General features: G+C 45.8%; 1 protein-coding gene across 2 annotated transcripts in view; it reads left to right on the top strand.

Moving 5' to 3' along the window:
* Positions 1 to 18,535, top strand: part of BFAR (bifunctional apoptosis regulator) — a 36,527-nt gene extending 17,992 nt beyond the window's left edge. Inside the window, exons 4-8 of one of the 2 annotated variants that reach the window (XM_003269306.2) lie at positions 1,310 to 1,479; positions 6,525 to 6,669; positions 11,103 to 11,276; positions 14,095 to 14,297; positions 16,930 to 18,535. In XM_003269306.2, coding sequence (XP_003269354.1) covers positions 1,310 to 1,479; positions 6,525 to 6,669; positions 11,103 to 11,276; positions 14,095 to 14,297; positions 16,930 to 17,122 — 885 coding nt within the window. In that variant the 3' untranslated portion in view covers positions 17,123 to 18,535. The remainder of the gene's footprint in view (positions 1 to 1,309; positions 1,480 to 6,524; positions 6,670 to 11,102; positions 11,277 to 14,094; positions 14,298 to 16,929) is intronic. The other variant, XM_030798056.1, reaches the window with a different exon arrangement.
* Positions 18,536 to 21,346: the final 2,811 nt, after the last annotated feature.

Raw genomic sequence — 21,346 nt, 5'->3', positions numbered from 1 at the left:
ATAGTACCTAGTAAATGGAGAAAGGTGGTAGAACTGGAATTCAAGACCATGTCTGCCTTGGTAATACAATCTTTTTTTGTTTTGTTTTGTTTTGTTTTTGAGACGGACTCTTGCTCTGTCGCCCAGGCTGTAGTGCAGTGGTGCGATCTAGGTAAAAACTTTCTTTTAGGGTGGTGAAAACGGACTAAAACCAGTTGTGGTGATGATTACACATATTTGTGAACACATTAAAAACCATGGATTGTGTACTTCAAATGTGTGGATTTTATGTGGATTATATCTCTCACTCTTTTTTTTTTTTTTGAGATGAAGTCTTGCCGTGTTGCCTAGGCTAGAGTGCAGTGGCATGATCTCTGCTCACTGCAACCTCCAGCTCCCGGGTTCAAGTGATTCTCCTGCCTCAGCTTCCCAAGTAGCTGGGATTACAGGCATGTGCCACCACAACAGGCTAATTTTTGTGTGATTAGTAGAGATGGGGTTTCACCATGTTGGCCAGGCTGGTCTGGAGCTCCTGACCTCAAGTGATCCGCCGGCCTCAGACTCCCCAAGTGCTGGGATTATAGGCATGAGCCACCACATCTGGCCTTCCTTGGTAATACAGTCTTAAGAACCCACCAGTTTACTAACTTCCAATATGGAGACTATTTTCTTTTAAAGTTCTATGTATAAAAAATCTAAATGTTTTTCCAATAGAAAAGGCACAAGTCAGGCTGGGCGCGGTGGCTCACGCCTGTAATCCCAGCACTTTGGGAGGCCAAGGCGGGCGGATCATGAGGTCAGGAGATCGAGACCATCCTGGCTAACACAGTGAAACCCTGTCTCTACTAAAAATGCAAAAAATTAGCCGGGCACGGTGGCGGGTGCCTGTAGTCCCAGCTACTCGGGAGGCTGAGGCAGGAGAATGGCGTGAACCCAGGAGGCGGAGCTTGCAGTGAGCCAAGATTGCGCCACTGCACTCCAGCCTGAGCGACAGAGCAAGACTCCGTCTCAAAAAAAAAAAAAAAAAAGGCACAAGTCAGTTATGTTGAGCAAGTTGATGGAGTCAAGGCACCACCTGCTCCCAGGCACCTGAGATAAGTCCTGTTCTCACCTCTGTGACCTCACTGCCAGGCAGTCAGCAGAGAGAGGCACCTGAGGAGAGCTGTGGTCCCCAGTTATCTCTGGCAGTGGCATTGCCCTGCTTCTGTGTACGGACTCCGCATCATTCCCTGTGAGCTCAGTCTCTTCGTTTCCCCACCTCTCACCCACATATTTAGAAACTGGCATCTCTGCCTCTCCATGGTTTAAAGTCCCTGTCACTTTTCCCCAGGTGGTCCTGCTCGTCTATCACTGGAGCAGCAGGGAATCTGAACACGACCTCCTGGTCCACAAGGCTGTGGCCAAATGGACGGCAGAAGAAGTTGTCCTCTGGCTGGAGCAGCTGGGCCCTTGGGCCTCTCTTTACAGGGAAAGGTTTTTATCTGAACGAGTAAATGGAAGGTGAGGAGCAAAGTCTTCTGACACAACATGAACATTTTCGAAAACAGCTTTATTGAGATATAATCCAGGCCAGGCGCAGTGGCTCACACCTGTATCCCAGCACTTTGGGAGGCCAAGGCGGATGGATCATTTGAGGTCAGGAGTTCAAGACCAGCCTGACCAATATGATGAAACCCCATCTCTACTAAAAATACAAAAAAAAAATTGGCCGGGCGTGGTAGTGCACACCTTGTAATCCCATCTATTCGAGAGGCTGAGACAGGAGAATCACTTGAACCCAAGAGGTGGAGGTTGCAGTGAGCCAAGATCATGCCACTGGACTCCAGCCTAGGCAACAGGGCAAGACTCCATCTCAAAAAAAGAGAGAGAGATGTAATTCACATAAAATTGACATGTTTGAAGTGCACAATCCATGGTTTTTAATGTGTTCACAAATAGTGTGATTATCACCACAGCTGGTTTTAGAACATTTTCATCACCCTAAAGAAAGCTTTACCCTTTAGTCAATCCTCATTTCTCCCCAACCCCCAGCCCCTGGCAAACACCATTCTACTTTCTGTCTCTGTGGATTTGTCTGTTGTGGACATTTGATATAAATGGATTCATACAATGCTTGGTGTTTTGTGTCTGGCTTTTTCACTTAACATAATCTTTTTCAAGGTTTACCCATGACATAGCCTGTATCAGTACTTCATTCCGTTTTATGGCTGAATAATAATTCTACTGTAAGAGTATACCGTATTTTATTTTTCCATTCATTGGTTGATGGACATTTGGGCTGATTCCATTTTTTGGCTGTTATGAATAATGATGCTATGATCATACATGTGCAGATTCTTGCATGAACATGTATTTTCAATACTGTCTTGGAGTGGAATGACTGAGTCATATGGTAACTCTATTCGGACTCTGTGTTTAACTGTCAAACTATTTTCCACAGCAGCTACACTGTTGAATGTCCATGACATTTAAATTTCTTTGTTGCTTCCAGATTATAAAATTGTGTAAGGAAAAATTCTCTCTAATCACAAGAATCAACACAGAAGATTTGTGGCCAAATACGTGGAGTTCTCCCGCACACACCCAGCAGCAGACACCAGCTGGATGTCCTCTAATTCATTTCCCACACTGTCTACCAGAGATAGTGTCAGATCCCACAGGGTGAGGGCTGTGTCCCCAAGACTGCCCCTGACTAATTCTAGTCACAAATCCAGGCTTGCAGAATTTCTGACCCACCAGCTTCAAGTTGGGGTTCCCATGATTCCCTCTTTGGGTTCAATTAATTTGCTGGAGCAGCTCACAGAACTCAAGGAAACACATACTTTCACTGGTTTATTATAAAGGATATTGCAAAAGATACAGATAAAGAGACACTTAGGGCAAGTTATGGGGGAAGGGGCACAGAGGTTCCATGCTCTCCATGGGTGCGCTCCCCTCCAGGAACCTTACATGCTCAGCTATCCAGAAGCTCACTGAATCCTGTCCCCTTGAGTATTTTGTTTTTGTTTTTTTCAGACAGGGTCTCACTCTGTAGCCCAGGCTGGAGTGCAGTGGCACAACCTCAACTCACTGCAACCTCTGCCTCTCAGGCTCAAGGAGTCCTCCTACCTCAGCCTCCCAAGTAGCTGGGACTGCAGGCACGTGCCACCACGCCCAGCTAATTTTTGTATTTTTAATAGAGACAGGGTTTCGCCATGTCGCCCAGGCTGATCTTGAACTCCTGGACTCAAACGATCCACCCGCCTGAGCTTCCCAAAATGTTATGATTATAGGCATGAGCCCCCGCACCCTCCTCATGGAAGGTGGGTCTTAAGACCCACAATCAGAAAGGTAGGAAGAGATTAGAGTGAAAGGAGAGCCAGGAGGTCAGATGCCTGCAGTGAGGCCTGACATGCCCAACATTTTTTTTTTTTAGATGGAGTCTTGCTCTGTCTGTCAGGCTGGAGTGTAGTGGTGTGATCCCAGCTCGCTGCAACCTCCACCTCCTGGGTTCAAGCGATTCTCCTGCCTCAGCATCCCGAGTAGCTAGCACTGTAAGTGCCCGCCACCATGCCTGGCTAATTTTTGTATTTTTGGTAGAGATGAGGTTTTACCATGTTGACCAGGCTGGTGTTGAACTACTGACCTCAGGTGATCCACCCGCCTTGGCCTCCCAAAGTGCTGGAATTACAGGCATGAGCCACCATGCTCGGCCTCCAACATTTTAACACAGATTGGAATAAGGGATAGAGCAGCTATGAGCCGGGAACTATGGATGAAAGCCAATATATAACACCACATTAATATATATTTATTTTTATTTTACTTTTTTGAGATGGAGTCTTACTCTGTCTCCCAGGCTGGAGTGCAGTGGCAGTGATCTCAGCTCACTGCAACCTCCCCCTCCCAGTTTCAGGTGATCCTCCTGCCTCAGCCTCCTGAGTAGCTGGGATTATAGGCGCCTGCCATCATGCCTAGCTAATTTTTGTATTTTTAGTAGAGATGGGGTTTCACCATGTTGACCAGGCTGATCTGAAACTCCTGACCTCTGGTGATCCACCCACCTTGGCCTCCCAAAGTGCTAGGATTACACGTGTGAGCCACCACACCTGGCAAATACATATTTTTATTAAAAAAAAAAATAAGGAACTGTGTGATATTGAAAGTGATATACTGTTGTAATCCTACTCTTCAGAAAACAATTTATCTTGCTAGACACCTTTCCAGATGTTTCAGTGCTTATACAGATATAAATATATAAATGTGTTTTTTTAATTTAAACTGAAAATATGATTGTACTGAACAGACCTGTTTGTAGGTATACATGTATATATATATTTACATCTATATCCACCCCCTAAGGGTGTTACAAATAACATCACACAGTGATAAGAGCAGCCACTCTCCCTAATTCATTTGTTTCAGACACCCACTTCACCCACTGCCTGGCTGTCTGACTGCCACCCCTCCTACTCCAGTGACTTTTTCCCTTTTCTCCACTCAGTTTTCAACACTTGACTGACTCTGTTTTGAGGAAGTGGCATGCTCCTACTTTAATTAGCTTTATATAGAAATTCACCTCCCGCAAAGTTATGGTATAAAAATTTCTCTACCTAGTTAGTACAATGTATTTTTACATATTTTTCTAGAGGACAAATTCCTGGAACTGGAATTGCTGGGCCAAAGGTAGTAAATCTGTACAAATTTAATAAGCATCACCAAATTAACCATAAAAGGACCATCAATTTACACTACTCAAGCAGTAGTTGCATATGCCTGTTAACAGCTCTCCGGCCAGCTTACAGTGATGTTTTTAATGATGAATCACTGTGGAGGGGAATTTGTGTTTTCTTGTGTTTTTTTATTTTATTTTATTTTTATTTTTTTGAGACAGTTTCGCTCTTGTTGGCCAGGCTGGAGTGCAGTGGCGTGATCTTGGCTCACTGCAACCTTCACCTCCTGGGTTCAAGCGATTCTCCTGCTTCAGCTTCCCGAGTAGCTGGGATTACAGGCGCACGCCACCACGCCCGCCTAATTTGTATTTTTAGTAGAGACGAGGTTTCACCACATTGGCCAGGCTGGTCTCAAACTCCTGACCTCAGATTATCTACCCACCTCAGCTTCCCATAGTGCTGGATTACAGGCATGAGCCAATGCCCCCAGCCAGAATTTGTGTTTTCTGATGAGGAAAGCAGATATGAGATCTCCAATTATTTTTATTAAATTAAATCCCTACCTTAAAACAACTACTCTTTTTTCTTCAAGAGAGAGTCTCTTTCTGTCACCAAGGCTAGAGTGCAGTAGCAGTATCATAGCTCACTACAGCCTCAAAGTCCTGGGCTCAAGCAATCCTCTTGTCTCAGCCTCCCAAGTAATTAAAACGACAGGTTTATGCCACCATGCCTGGCTAATATTTTTGGAGAGACAGGGTCTCATTGTGTTGCTCAGGCTGGTCTCAAACTCCTGGGCTTAAGTGATCCTTCTGCCTCAGCCTACCAAAGCACTGGGATTATAGGTGTGAGCCACTGTGCCCATCTAAGAACTATTTTTTTTTTTTTTTTTTTTTTTTTTTTTTAGGGAGAGTCTCCCTCTGTCGCCCAGGCTGGAGTGCAATGGCGTGATCTCAGCTCACTGCAAGCTCCACCTCCTGGGTTCACGCCATTCTCCTGTCTCAGCCTCCTGAGTAGCTGGGACTATAGGTGCCCGCCACGACACCTGGCCAATTTTTTGTATTTTTGGTAGAGACGGGGTTTCACCGTGTTAGCCAGGATGGTCTTGATCTCCTGACCTCATGATCCACCTGCCTCGGCCTCCCAAAGTACGAACTGTTCTTAATGTTGTAATGTTTTATTGGATTTCCTTCTAATTTTTCCTATACATACACACAGTTTTAAAAATAGAGTAATATGTGAGAGGTCAGAGCGTATAACTGAAAGATCAAAGGCTTAGGAACAAAATAGACCTAGGAATGCCTTGGGAAAGTCACCTTATTTCTCTAAGTGAGGTTTTTTTTTTTTTGAGATGGAGTCTCACTCTGTCGCCCAGCCTGGAGGCTGGAGTGCAGTGACGAGATCTTAGCTCACTGCAACCTCCGCCTCCCAGGTTCGAACAATTCTCATGTCTCAGCCTCCCAAGTAGCTGGGATTACAGGTGCACGCTAATTTGTGTACTTTTAGTAGAGACGTGGTTTCACCATGTTGGCTAGGCTGGTGTTAAACACCTGATTTCAAGTGATCTGCCTGCCTCAGCCTCCCAAAGAGCTGGAATTATAGGCATGAGCCACTGCACCCAGCCAAAGCGAGTTTTCTGATCTACAAAAGCAACATAATGCCACCTACCCTGAATAATTGTTATACGGATCAGGGATGACTTATGAAAGTATTTATAGATAGTCAGTGGTAAATAGTAAGCATTCAGTTATTTGCTGCTATTAATGTTGTTAAATGTGAAATGTCTCACCATACCTCAAGCCTACAATATTTATATTAGTAAGATGGAACTCTGAGTGTAGAGAGTTTGCTTCCAGTATATAATCGCAAAATAAATCTCCTCCTACCCCTCTACAGGTTGCTTTTAACTTTGACAGAGGAAGAATTTTCCAAGACACCATATACCATAGAAAACAGCAGCCACAGGAGAGCCATCCTCATGGAGCTAGAACGTGTCAAAGCATTAGGCGTGAAGCCCCCGCAGAATCTCTGGGAATATAAGGTGAACACTTAAAATTTTTTTTTTTTTTAGTTATTTTTTATTATTTTTTTACTTTTTATTTTTATTTTTTGTTACTTTTTTTTAATTTCAGGGTTTTTTTTATTTTTGACTGTTTATTTACTTATTTATTTATTTATTTTATTTTGAGATAGAGTCCTGCTCTGTCACCCAGGCTAGAGTGCCATGGCGCAATCTCAGCTCAGTGCAACCTCTGCCTCCCAGGTTCAAGTGATTCTCTTACCTCAGCCTCCAGAGTAACTGGGATTACCCTACCCAGCTAATTTTTTCTTTCTTTTTTTTTTTTTTTTTTTTTCTGGCTCACTGCAACCTCCACCTCCCAGATTCAAGCGATTCTCCTGCCTCAGCCTCATGAGCAGCTGGGATTACAGACACACACCACCACTCCAGGCTAATGTTTATGTTTCTAGTAGAGATGGTTTCAGGATGTTGGCCAGGCTGATCTCAAACTCCTGACGTCAGGTGATCCACCTGCCTCCTGACCTCATCCTCTCAAAGTGCTGGGATTACAGGCGTGAGCCACCGCACCCGGCCTGTTTTACAAACAAATAAGGAAAGAGACGCTTACGTGTTTTGGGGACCTTGAATTGTTGGAATATCACTGGAGGACAATTTGTCAATAACATTTCAGTTGAAACCACATCTGCTGTTTAAGCCAGCATTTCACTCCTTTGCACTTGGAATGGAGGCAGCACAGCATGGTGATCAAGAGTGAGGCTCTGGGCTGGGCATGGTGCCTCACAACTGTAATCCCAGGACTTTGGGAGGCCGAGGCGGGGGGGATGACCTGAGGTCAGCAGCTTGAGACCAGCCTGGCCAACATGGTGAAACCCCATCTCTACTAAAATCACAAAAATTAGCTCGGTGTGGTGGTACACACCTGTAGGTCCATTTACTTGGAGGCAGGAGAAATGCTTGAACCTGGGAGGTTGAGGCTGCAGTAGCCGAGATCACACCACTGCACGACAGCCTAGGGGACAGAGCAAGACTCCGTCTCAAAAAAAAAAAAGCAAAGAACAGAAACAAAAAGAGTAATGCTGTGGGCTGGGCATGGTGGTTCACAACTATAATGCTAGTACTTTGGAAGGCTGAGGTGGGAGGATTGCTTGAGCTCAGGAGTTCAAGACTAGCCTGGGTAACATGGCAAGACCCCATCTCTACAAAAAGTACAGATACAAAAAAAATTAGTTGAGTGTGGTGATGCCAGCCATTTGCGAGGCTGAGGCTGCACTAAACCATGATCGAACCACTGCACTCCAGTCTGGGCGAGAGAGTTGAGACCCTGTTTCAGAAAAAAAAAAAAAAGTAAGGCCCTGGCACTGGCCTGCCTGGGCCAGCTCCTCCAAGACACACCACCTGTTGGAACACCAGCAAGTACCTGCGCCTCTCCTTGCCTGTTTCCTCCTAGGTAAATAACCTTAGAGGGTCATTGTGAGACTCCAATGTTTGATTAACGGAAAGTCATTAAACAAGTTATTCACTGTAGCATTGTTGGTAATTGCAGGGAGTAGAAAACAACTTAAGTGCCCCTCATTAGGAACAAGTTGAATAAATAAGGCACACCCATGTAGGCAGCCACCGGAAAAGTGGACAAAGACTGTGTTAATAAGGAACGTTGTGCTAGGCGCGGTGGCTCAAGCCTGTAATCCCAGCACTTTGGGAGGCCGAGGCAGGCAGATCACCTGAGGCCAGGAGTTCCAGACCAGCCTGACCAACATGGTGAAACCCCATCTCTACTAAAAACACAAAAATTAGCCAGGTGTGGTGGTGCATGCCTATAATCCCAGCTACTCAGGAGGCTAAGGCAGGAGAATTGCTTGAACTAAGGAGGCGGAGGTTGCAGTGAGCTGAGATGGTGCCACTGCACCTGGGTGACAGAGTAAGACACTGTCTCAAAAGAAAAAAAAAAGAAAAAATGCTTCTTTAGTATGTGCATGTATTACTTTAATAACTAGTTTCAAATATTGTAAAGAATGCATGTGGAGCTCCTGAAATAGAATGTTTGTTATTTTTTGTTATTTGGTTTTTGTTTTTGTTTTGTTTTGTTTTTTGAGAGGGTGTCTCACTCTGTCGCCCAGGCTGGAGTGCAGTGGCGCAATCTCAGCTCACTGCAAGCTCTGCCTACTGGGTTCACGCCATTCTCCTGCCTCAGCCTCCCAAGTAGCTGGGACTACAGGCGCCCGCCACCATGCCTGGCTAATTTTTTGTATTTTTAGTAGAGACGGGATTTCACCATTTTAGCCAGGCTGGTCTCGAACTCCTGACCTCAGGCGATCTGCCTGCCTCAGCCTCCCAAAGTGCTGGGATTACAGGCGTGAGCCACCACGCCCGGCCTCTATAGTATACATTTCTAAAGAGAAAGAATCTTTTTAAAAATGCAATCATCATCACACTTTTTAAAAATCTAACAGTAAGTTATTCATAGCATCAGGTAAGTTGAATGTTTTAACAGTTTTTATTGAGGTAAAATTGATATACACCTACTTAAAGCGTCTGAAGTGATAAGTTTTGACATATGCACACCCATGAAACCATCACACGATGAAGATGGGGAACATCTCCGTCACTCCCAGAAGTTTCCTCCTGCCCCTGTTAAGCCCTCCCTCCCAGCCCTCCCAATTCCAACAAGGATGCAGTGATCTCCACTGGATACTGGGGAATTAATTTGCATTTCTCATTTAATTTGCATTCATGTGCTTCTTTGCCATTCTTATATCTTCTGTGGTAAAATGCTCATTTTATTTTGATGCTAAGAATCAAATAAATTGAATTTTTTTTTTTTTTTTTGAGATGGAATTTTGTTCTTGTTGCCCAGGCTGGATTTCAATGGCAAGATCTCGGCTCACTGCAACCTCTGCCTCCCGGGTTCAAGTGATTGTCCTGTCTCAGCCTCCCGAGTAGCTGGGATTATAGGCGCATGCTACCAAGCCCAGCTAATTTTTGTATTTTCACTAGAGACAGGGTTTCATCATATTGGTCAGGCTGGTCTCGAACTCCTGACCTCAGGTGATCCACCCGCCTTGGCCTTCCAAAGTGCTGGGATTACAGGTGTGAGCCACTGCACGCGGCCTTTTTTTTTTTTTTTTTTTTTTTTTTTTTTTTTTTTTTTTTAAGAAACGAGGTCTTAGGCCAGGCGTGGTGGCTCACACCTGTAATCCCAGCACTTTGGGAGACTAAGGCAGGTGGATCACCTGAGGTCAGGAGTTCGAGACCAGCCTGGCCAACATAGTGAAATCCCGTGTCTACTAAAAATACAAAAATTAGCCAGGCGCGGCATTGCTCACTTGTAATCCCAGCTACTTGGGAGGCTGAGGCAGGAGAGTTGCTTGAACCTGGGCGGTAGATGTTGCAGTGAGCCAAAAATGTGCCACTGCACTCAAAAATGTGCCACTGCACTCCAGCCTGGGCGACAGAGCGAGACTCTGTCTCAAAAAAAATAAAAAGAGACTGGGTCTTGCTTTGTCGCTCAGGTTGGTCTTGAACTCCTGGCCTCAAGCAATCCTCTTGCCTCCCAAAGTGTTAGGATTACAGGCGTGAGCCACCATGCTTACCCTGAATCATCTATTCAGTTACTTTTATGATAAGGAAGTAAACATTCACTGTAGTAAAACTTGATTTAAAAAACTGAAGAAAATGAAAGTGGCTATGTGAATTCCATGTTAAGTATCTGCTGCAACCGTAGATTTCACTGGTTTCACTATTATACTCAGTGCAGTACTAAACATCTTGTATATAAAGTCTGTATTTCAGATTATTTGCATTAAGTGGTGCCCACTTATAGACTGATTGAATTAAACAATTTTAAGATTCTTTGATACCTTTTTCAAAATAGCTTTTTAAAAAGGCTATATTCTGCAAGCAGGGTGCAAGAGTATGCTTTTCACCCCTCCCCCCAGCTATAGCTAGAGATTGGATCTTTTTTTTTTTTTTTTTTTTTTTTTTTGAGCTGGAATGTCACTCTATTGCATAGCCTGGAGTGCAGTGGTATGATCTCGGCGCACTGCAACCTCCACCTCCCGGGTTCAAGTGAGTCTCCAGCCTCAGCCTCCTGAGTAGGTGGGACTACAGGGCATGCGCCACCATGCCCAGCTAATTTTTGTATTTTTAGTATAGATGGCATTTCACCATGTTGGCCAGGCTGGTCTCAAACGCCTAACCTCAAGTGATCTGTCTACCTCGGCCTCCCCAAGTGTTGGGATTTACAGGCGTGAGCCACCATGCTCTGCCAAGATCGGATCTTCATACAATGTAACCCAAAATGTGGATCACTTGGCCTCTTCTTGCCATTCATTCATTCATGCATTGTGTGTACCATGCAAAAAGGCCGATGGCAACAAGCGAGAGATGGGAAGGAGCATGGGTGAGTAGCTGGCCACCATGGTTGTAATGTGGCCCTGTACCCTTCTCCTCTGCAGGCTGTGAACCCAGGCAGGTCCCTGTTCCTGCTATATGCCCTCAAGAGCTCCCCCAGGCTGAGTCTGCTCTACCTGTACCTGTTTGACTACACCGACACCTTCCTACCTTTCATCCACACCATCTGCCCTCTGCAAGAAGACAGCTCTGGGGAGGACATCGTCACCAAGCTTCTGGTAGGTCTGCACAGTGCCTGGAATAAAGTTATTCCACCGTCGAGTTATTTGCAGAGATTGCTACCCACCATGGGTGCCATGTTTCTTCAGTTTGACCCATGACCTCCTTCAGAATGTCTGGTAGGTCATTTGAGAGTAATATCCTTCGCTTTGCTTCTCTTGGGGCCAATCCTTCTGACCTGTTCATATCAAGTCACATGCATAGAGGAATCATCAAGTATAATCCACACCCATAAGTAATAAAACAGAATTTTGAAATCTCCAGAGATCCTTTTTTTCCCCCAAAGACCCTTGTAAACACTACAATCAAGTGCTAGCTAACTGGTTTCAGCCTTGAATATAGTCTGAAGCCTGCTAATCAGCTCCCTTGCACATTCCTCCCCTAATTACCCAGTCTCCCCTTTCTGTTTACCTCACCAGACTGGCTGTGCAGAGACCCTGACCTCTAATTTTATTTATTGATTGAGTGTTTGAGATGGGGTCTCACTCTTTCTCCCAGGCTGGAGTGCAGTGGCACAATCACAGCTCACTGCAGCCTCGACCTCCTGGACTCAAGCGATCCTCACACCTCAGCCTCCCAAGTAGCTGGGACTACAGGCGAGCACCACCACCCAGCTAATAGTTGCATTTTTTGCAGAGACAGGGTTTCACCATGTTGCCCAGCCTGGTCTTGAACTCCTGAATTCAAGCCATCCTCCTGTAGCAGGAAGAGCCGCAGACAAAACCCCTCAGACACCGAGTTAAAGAAGGAAGGGGTTTATTTGGCTGGGAGCATCAGCAAGACTCCTGTGTCAAGAGCCAAGCCCCCCAAGTGAGCAATTCCTGTCCCTTTTAAGGGCTCACAACTCTAAGGGAGTCCACGTGAGAGGGTCGTGATCGATTTAGCAAGCAGGGGGATACGTGACTGGGGCTGCATGCACCGGTAATCAGAATGGAAGAGAATACGACAGGGATTTTTACAGTGCTTTTCCATACAGTGTCTGGAATCTATAGATAACATAACCGGTTAGGCCAGGGGTCGATCTTTAACTACCAGGCCCAGGGCGCAGCACCGGGCTGTCTGCCTGTGGATTTCATTTCTGCCTTTTAGTTTTTACTTCTTCTTTCTTTGGAGGCAGAAATTGGGCATAAGACAATATGAGGGGTGGTCTCCTCCCTTACTCCCACCTTGGCCTCCCAAAGTGTTGAGATTATAGGCGTGAGCTACTGCACCTGGCACCCAACCGTTCAATTTTAACAAGCTCCAACAGCCTCTGCCTGTTCATCAGGCTAATTTTTTTTTTTTTTTTTTTTTTTTTTTTTTGAGACAGAGTCTTGCTCTGTCACCCAGGCTGGAGTGCAGTGGCGCAATCTTGGCTCACTGCAACCTCCACCTCCTGGGTTCATGCCGTTCTCCTGCCTCAGCCTCCCACGTAGCTGGGACTACAGGCACCCACCACCACACCAGCTAATTTTTTGTATTTTTAGTAGAGACGGGGTTTCATTGTGTTAGCCAGGATGGTCTCGATCTCCTGACCTCATAATCCGCCTGCCTCGGCCTCCCAAAGTGCTGGGATTACAGGCGTGAGCCACTGCACCCGGCCATCATCAGGCTAATTTTTTATCTGCTAATATGTGTAATTAAAAAGCTTCTCCTCCTGCCACCACAAAAAAAATTACCTTTTTTTGGAGGGAGGAGGGAGTGTTTGTAATTTTCCCAGAAACTACCATTATTCTACCATAGCCAATGTTGAATTTAGGAAATGGTTCAAGCTACCCGTGCAGTGATGGGAGAATAAAACACTGGTTAATTTAAATTTATTTCAATGTATTCATAATTCATGCTTATATATATTTTTTCTGAGCTTCCACAATTATATGACAAGCATTTCATTTCAACCTTTTTGCTAACATTTACTCAATTTGAGATTAATTACGGCTGGGTGCAGTGGTTCACGCCTGTAATCCAAGCACTTTGGGAGGCAGAGGCGGGCAAATCACCTGAGGTCAGGAGTTTCAAGACCAGCCTGGCCAACATGGCAAAACCTCATCTCTACTAAAAATACAAAAATTAGCCGGGCGTGGTGGTGTACACCTTTAATCTCAGAAGCCCTGTCTGTGTCTTGGATGGTAGTGAGACAAGATGGTGGATCCCCAGACTCAGGGCTTGTATACGTAGGGAAGGGGCATACATGCTTCAGAAGGGATGTGCAGAACAATTGCTTAGTGTCAGGATTTATGGTAAGTACGAGAACATACTCAGGAGGCTGAGACAGGAGAATCACTTGAACCCAAGAGGTAGAGGCTGCAGTGAGCCAAGATAGCACCACTGCATTCCAGCCTGGGTAACAGATCAAGACTCCATCTCAAAAAAAAAAAAAAACTATTACAAGATGAGTTGATGGATGGAAATTTCATTTTAGATTGTTGGATGTGTTTGTGTGTGGTAATCAATGTAGGACTCACGGTGATCACCACAATTTTTTTTGAGACAGAGTCTCCCTCTGTCACCCAGAGTGGAGTGCAGTAGTGCGATCTCAACTCACTGCAGCCTCCACGTCCCGGGTTCAAGTGATTGTCCTGCCTCAGCCTCTAGAGTAGTTGGGATTACAGGCACACACCACCACGTCTGGCCAGTTTTTGAATTTTTAGTAAAGATGGGGTTTCACCATGTTGGCCAGCCTGGTCTTGAACTCCTGACCTCATGTGATCCGCCCACCTAGGCCTCCCAAAGTGGTGGGATTACAGGTGTGAGCCACCGTGCCTAGCCTGATCATCACAATATTTTATGTAAAAGTCAGTCCTCATGACTTTTTGTGTCTGTGTGTTATTTTTTAAGGATCTTAAGGAGCCTACATGGAAGCAATGGAGAGAGTTCCTGGTCAAATACTCCTTCCTTCCATACCAGCTGATTGCCGAGTTTGCTTGGGACTGGTTAGAAGTCCATTACTGGACATCACGGTTTCTCATCATCAATGCTATGTTACTCTCAGTTCTGGAATTATTCTCCTTTTGGAGAATCTGGTCGAGAAGTGAACTGAAGTAAGTATATTTTAATGGTTGTCACAACAGGGGATGGGAAAGAAATACCAAGTGAGGGAAAGATCCTCTTTTATTTCTCAAACTTGAAATAAATCCTCCGTCCACCCAGACCCTTCAGACTCTGCTTTGAGAAACCTAGCTTAAGCAGTGAATAGGACAATTACCTGTGTTTTGGGGGTGGGGGTTGTGGTGCTCATTGTTAAAAGTATTTTCCTATATGTCTTATCTCTATGCAATAATATACCATTTAATTTCAGGGGGAAAGGGGGTCAAAGGATTGTAATAAGGAATAAGCAACTGAATAGAAAAGGGTCTGTTTTAAGGTAGGCAGGCCTGTGCAAACCTATCCCCTAAATCAGAGGAAGCTGAGGGGCTGAAGGAAGAAGCTGACAAATTCAGTTTCTCAGAAAGAAACATTTAATAAGGCCTTGCAAACAGAAGCCCTGTCTGTGTCTTGGATGGTAGTGAGACAAGATGGTGGATCCCCAGACTCAGGGCTGGTATACATAGGGAAGGGGCATACGTGCTTCAGAAGGGATGTGCAGAACAATTGCTTAGTGTCAGGATTTATGGTAAGTACAGAATATCAAGGCTGTTTCACCTAAGGGCAGGATTTACGTGACATACGTGCTCTTACACAAGAAACATTAGATAAACCAGAGATCTTAGAGGCTTCCCCCAAACCGGAGTTAGTGAGAAGTCAACTTGGCGGATTAGCATCCAATATGGAGTTGCTTTGGCCTCCACAGGTTGCTTTATAGAAAATGGCAGTAGGGTAGAGCATAAAGAGATCTCATGGGAAATCCTGTAGGCATGAGTTCTAATCCTGATCTGTCACCAACTAGGATAATAATAACTTAGGCTTCAAGCATGACTGGACCCTGAGACCCAAACGCTGTCACCAGGACTGACTCTTTCTCTATCCCTCACAGCACTGTTCTTTCTTGTGTTTTCTGCCTCAGGCAGCTCTCTTCATGTGGGGGCCCTTGGCTTCTCCATTTCAGACTTTGATCTGTGCAGCTTAACAAACCTCCAGAAAGAAAGCACTTCCTTCCCTGTGGCACTGGAAAAGGTCTCAGGGCTCACATGCTTTTGTTCTGATGGACCCAGCCTGGGTCACATGCCCACCACAATCCATCACTCCAATCCTGCAGGGCTACCCCAGGCTTGGGGCATGAGCTCACCCCACAACCAGAGGCTGGTTTCAGCCCTACCCAGACCACGTGGAAAAGAACAAAGGAGAGAGAATCCCCAAAACTTAGAGGCTGTTGCCGGGTGCAGTGGCTCATGCTTGTAATCCTAGCACTTTGGGAGGCCAAGGCAGGTGGATTACCTGAGGTCAGGAGTTCGAGACCAGCCTGGCCAACATAGTGAAACCTCATCTCTACCAAAAATACAAAAATTAGCCAGGCGTGGTGGTGGGTGCCTGTAATCCCAGCTACTCGGGAGGCTGAGGCAGGAGGATCGCTTGAACCCAGGGAGGTGGAGGTTGCAGTGAGCCAAGATTGCGCCATTGCACTCCACCCTGGGCGACAAAGCGAGACTCCATCTCAAAAAACCCCAAAAACTTAGAAGCTATTTCCAGAAGAAAGGGACAGGCAGAAGTAACACTGCCACCCTTGCAGCCTTTTACCTTGACATTCTGAGTCACAGCCTTATGAATGGTTCTGAGAACCAAACAATCTCCCTCACCTTTCCAAGGGTGAGTTACTAGGTAAAAATAAAAAAAGAATCTCCCTCATTTCTTTGCATTTAGCAAACTCACTTATTTTTATACAATATGCATATTTATGCCCCTACTGTACTCCTCGTTCTCTGCTAGGCATGGCAGATCTTTTGATAAAGAAGACAGTCTATACTGTGAGGCCCTACAGCCTAGCAAAGAAAATATATATGTTAAAAAATAGATGGCCAGGCACCTTGGCTCATGCCTGTAATCCCAGCACTTTGGGAGGCGAGAGGACTGCTTGAGGCCAGGAGTTCAAGTGCAGTCTGGGCAACGTGGCAAAACCTGTCTCTACTAAAAATACAAAAAATTAACTGGGCATGGTGGTGCACACCTGTAGTCCCAGCTACTCGGGAGGTTGACGTGGAGGATCACCTGAGCCCAGGAGTTTGAGACCAGCCTGGGTAACATAGCGAGACCTTGTCTCTACTGAAAAAAAAAAAAAAAAAGAAAGAAAGAAAAAGAAAAGAAAAATTAGCCAGATGTGGTGATGTGTGCCTGCGGTCCCAGCTACTCAGGAGGATCACTTCAGACCTGGAGGTCAAGGCTGCAGTTGAGCCACATTTGCACCACTGCACTCCCAGGCTGGGCAAAGGAATGAGACCCTGCCTCAAAAGAAAAAAAAAAATTATGTAAATGTAACAAAGTGATGAAGCAGGTGAAGTTGAGGCTGTCACAGGGAGGCCTTGCCTGGTGTGGGGGCAAAGAAGCTCCCTCTAGGTCATGTCCTTGAGAGTTAAAGATGGGTTGAGTAGGCAGAGGTCTCAGGCACCGGGGACAGAAGACAAGGACATTCAGCACGGGCAGCCATGCTCTTCCCGTCACCCAGAAAAGGCCCAGGGCCTGGACTCCTGGGCGTGGTCATGAGAAGCACCTCCGATTCAGCGTCTTCTCTTCTTGTTTCAGGACCGTGCCTCAGAGGATGTGGAGCCATTTCTGGAAAGTATCAACGCAGGGGCTTTTTGTGGCCATGTTCTGGCCCCTCATCCCTCAGTTTGTTTGCAACTGTTTGTTTTACTGGGCCCTGTACTTTAACCCAATTATTAACATTGATCTTGTGGTCAAGGAACTCCGGCGGCTGGAAACCCAGGTGTTGTGACTGGCACTGCCCAGGCTGAGCCTCTTCAAGTCCCGCTGACGTCTGAGCTTTGATGCTTAAGAGGGGTGAGGCAGGGAGCGGACTTCCTATTTTCTATCCCCAGTAAAACAAGGTGCTGCTTTGTACGTCAAACGCTCCAACCATGTCCTCTCCCCTTCGGCCTGTGGGTGGCATGAGCAGGGACTGATATCCGCGCAGGGAGGATTGTCTATTTGGCTGACACAGCAGCAGCCCTTCCCACCCAACCACCTTCCTCACAGGGACTAGGAGGCTCAGTCCCCAACGGCTGGCAAGACTCAGGGTCCTCAGTGGACATGGTGTGGGTGACATCAGAAGGGCGCCACATCAGTCCCCTCCCCAACCTCAGTGACTAACAGAGGATCCCAGATCTCAGAGCCTGAGACCAGGCTTATTGGGGCCTGGCCTGTCCTCTAAGTCAAGTTTAGGAAAACAAGGATAAGATTCTGTCATAGGCACAGAGAGTTGCACATAAAAAATACCGAAGAAAACCCAAAATTCAATCAACAATTCTGTCTTATTGAAGAGTTGCTAGGATTCAGAGTAAAACTCAAAGGATTCAGTTTGAGCCTAGAATGATGGTTAGACTTGTAGTCACTGGGTTTTTGTTTTGCTTTATGGAAATCATTGAAGGTCTGGATCCCTTTCTCTGAATGGAGAGATTGAGAGGGATGTCAGGCAATTCCCATTAGATTAAGTGGCCTGCATGTTATTTAAAATTGTTTTGGTGATGCCTCACCCCTGTAATCCCAGCACTTTGGGAGGGTGAGGCGGGCAGATCACTTGAGGCCAGGACTTCGAGACCAGCTTGGCCAACATGGTGAAACCTCGTCTCTACTAAAAATATAAAAATTAGCCAAGTTTGGTGACATACACCTGTAATCCCAGCTACTTGGAATTGGAAATCGCCTGAACCCGGGAGGCGGAGGTTGCAGGGAGGGAGACTGCACCACTGAACTCCAGCATGGGTGACAGAGGGAGACTCTGTCTTTAAAAAAAAAAAAAAAAAAAAAAAATCATTTGTAAAATAAATTCCAGGATAGTCGTCTTGTTCAAGGAAATATTTTGTAAATTGACCTCACACTGTATAATCTTTATTGTCCTATCCTGATGTATAATACAGCAGGTACAATTACAGCAAGTGCTATAGTTATAAATATGGAATGAAGTGAACTATGGCCTTTTATTTTCCTTCCAGTGTGAACACAGCAGGTGTGAGATGTCATCTCGGAAGACTGGCGTTGCAGAAATAGGCCTACATCCAAAATATTCTCTAGTGACTCCATGAACCACTCATTAACCCTTTGTGTCTTTGAGTGAAGATTTTACTCAAACGTTGCATCTGGAAGTTTGAAGAAATTACTTGAAATAAAGATTTTTATACAGATAAAACCTGTATGTAGAGAAAAAGCAGTTGTCTAGAAAACACAAAACTTCTGCATTGCCAGATAGAATCTTCTAGCCATGAGTCGAGCATGGTGGTTCGTGCCTGTAATCCCAGCACTTTGGGAGGCCAAGGCGGATGGATCACTTGAGGTCAGGAGTTCGAGACCAGCCTGACCAACATGGTGAAACCCTGTCTCTACTGAAAATACAAAAATTAGCCAGGTGTGGTGGTGCGCACCTGTAGTCCCAGCTACTTGGGAGGCTGAGGCAGGAGAATCACTTGAACCCAGGAGGCAGAAGTTGCATTGAGCCAAGATCACGCCACTGCACTCCATCTGGGTGACTGAGCAAGATTCCATCTCAAAAAAAAAAAAAAAAGAATCATCTAGTCAATCTAGTCATGCTTAAATCCCCCAGCCTGATGCAGATACTGAGCCAAGGAGCCACCCTAAGGGAAAATGGGTTTTTTCCTGCTTGTGTTTGCACATCAAGCCCCAGGGTTGCTTGACTTTGCCTATTTAATGCTTGTGACCTCCCATGGACACTCACATGGCAGTGTTTGCACATCCCTGGTCTCATGCCACAAAAGGGTTGCCAGTATCCTTTACAGATGAATAGTTGGAGGCTGGCTGGCAAAACTCACCAAGCTGGTTCTGGCTGGCTTTGGCAGAGCTGGGCCTGGGCCACTCACCTCCACCCCATGGCCTCTCACACTGTCCCCACCTGCTCCCACACCCTGCTTCAAAGATGAGTAATACCCAGATTTGCTCAGGGACTGGGGCAAAGCCGTGGCCTAGAGCAAACAGGCTGGGCAGGACCTTACCCCTTATCGCCAGCAGGAGGGACGGGCACACTCAGATCAAGGGCTACAGGCTGCCTCTACTTCTTACCAATCATAGCAGGATGGGTACATCTAAAGGGGGTGTCTAAAATAGTCCAGGCTGGACGCGGTGGCTCATGCCTGTAATCCTAGCACTTTGGGAGGCCAAGGCGGGCGGATTATGTGAGGTCAGGAGTTCAAGACCACCCTGACCAACATGGTGAAACCCCATCTCTACTAAAAATACAAAAAATTGGCGGGCATAGTGGCTCACACCTGTAATCCCAGCACTTTGGGAGGCCAAGGCGGGGTGGATCACAAGGTCAGGAGTTTGAGACCAGCCTGGCCAACATGGCGAAACCCCGTCTCTACTAAAAATACAAAAATTAGCCAGATCTGGTGGCATGTGCCTGTAATCCCAGCTACTTGGGAGGCTGAGGAAGGAGAATTGCTTGAACCCAGGAGGTGGAGGTTGCAGTGAGCCGGTATCACACCATTGCACTCCAGCTCTGGGCGACAGGGCATGTGGTGGCAGTACCTGTAATCCCAACTACTCGGGAGGCTGAGGCAGGAGAATCTCTTGAACGCGGGAGGCAAAGGTTGCAGTGAGCCGAGACTGCCACACTGCACTCCAGCCTGGGCAACACAGTGAGACTCTGTCTCCGAAAAATGCAAAATAAAAAAATACTCAGGCCCGGCTGGGTGCTGTGGCTCACACCTGTAATCCTAACACTTTGGGAGGCTGAAGTGGGGAGATCGCTTGAGCTCAGGAGTTCGAGACCAACCTAGACAACATGGCAAAACCTCATCTCTACTAAAAATAAAAAAACTAGCCAGATGTGAGTGCATGCACCTGTAGTCCTAGCCACCTGGGAGGCTGAAGTGAGATTTGCCTGAGCCCAGGAGGTCGAGGCTGCAATGAGCTGAGATTGCACCACTGCACTCCAACCTAGGTGTTAGAGGGAGACCCTGTCTCAAAAAATATTCAGATCCTTTGATCCAAAAATGCCATTTCTGCAAATCTGGGCTAAGGAATAGGTTATGGGGATGGGAGTGGTGAAGATTTGTTTACAAGTATCCTCTCATCAAGCAACTATTGAAAACAGAAAACAGCTCCAGTATCCAAAAACTGTCAATCTATAAAATGGTATCTAATGCAGATATTTATTTATTTATTTATTTATTTATTTATTTATTTATTTGAGTCAAGGTCCTGTTCTGTTGCCCAATCTGGAGTGCAGTGATGTAATCATAGCTCATTGCAACCTTGAACTCCCAGGCACAAGTTATCTTCCCTCTTTGGCCTACCGAGTAGCTGGGACTACAGGTGCATGCCACCACGCCTTACTAATTTTTTTTGTTTTATACAGATAGAGTCTTGCTATGTTGCCCAGGCTGGTCTTGAACTCATGGCCTCATGTAGTCCTCCCTCCTTAGCCTCCCAAAGTATTGGGATTATGGGCATCAGCCACCTCATCCAACCCTAACACAGACATTTTAAATGAAGTTTCCAAAGATTTTTTATGACATGGAGAAAAGTTTATAAACATCATACAGTATAATCTGAACTACCTTTTTTTTTTTTTTTTTTTCTTGAGACGGAGTCTCGTTCTGTCGCCCAGGCTGGAGTGCAATGGCACAATCTCGGCTCACTGCAACCTCCACCTCCTGGGTTCAAGTGATTCTCCTGCCACAGCCTCCTGACTAGCTGGGATTACAGGCATGCGCCACCATACCTGGCTAATTTTTGTATTTTTAGTAGAGATGGGGTTTCACCATGTTGGTCAGACTGGTCTTGAACTCCTGACCTTGTGATTTACCCGCCTCAGCCTCCCAAAGTGCTGGGATTACAGGCGTGAGCCATAGTGCCCGGCCTTGAACTACATTGTTAAAACTATAGATCCTAACAGATTATTCTGAATTGTGGGAATTGGAGTGAATTGAATTGTGGGAATTTTTTGTTTCTGCTCTATATTTCTCTCCACTTTCATTTTTTTAAA

The sequence above is a fragment of the Nomascus leucogenys genome, chromosome 18, assembly GCF_006542625.1.
Source record: "Nomascus leucogenys isolate Asia chromosome 18, Asia_NLE_v1, whole genome shotgun sequence".
NCBI lineage: Eukaryota > Metazoa > Chordata > Mammalia > Primates > Hylobatidae > Nomascus > Nomascus leucogenys.
Note: the sequence above shows the minus strand (reverse complement) of the source record. Positions and strands in the feature narration are given on the sequence as shown.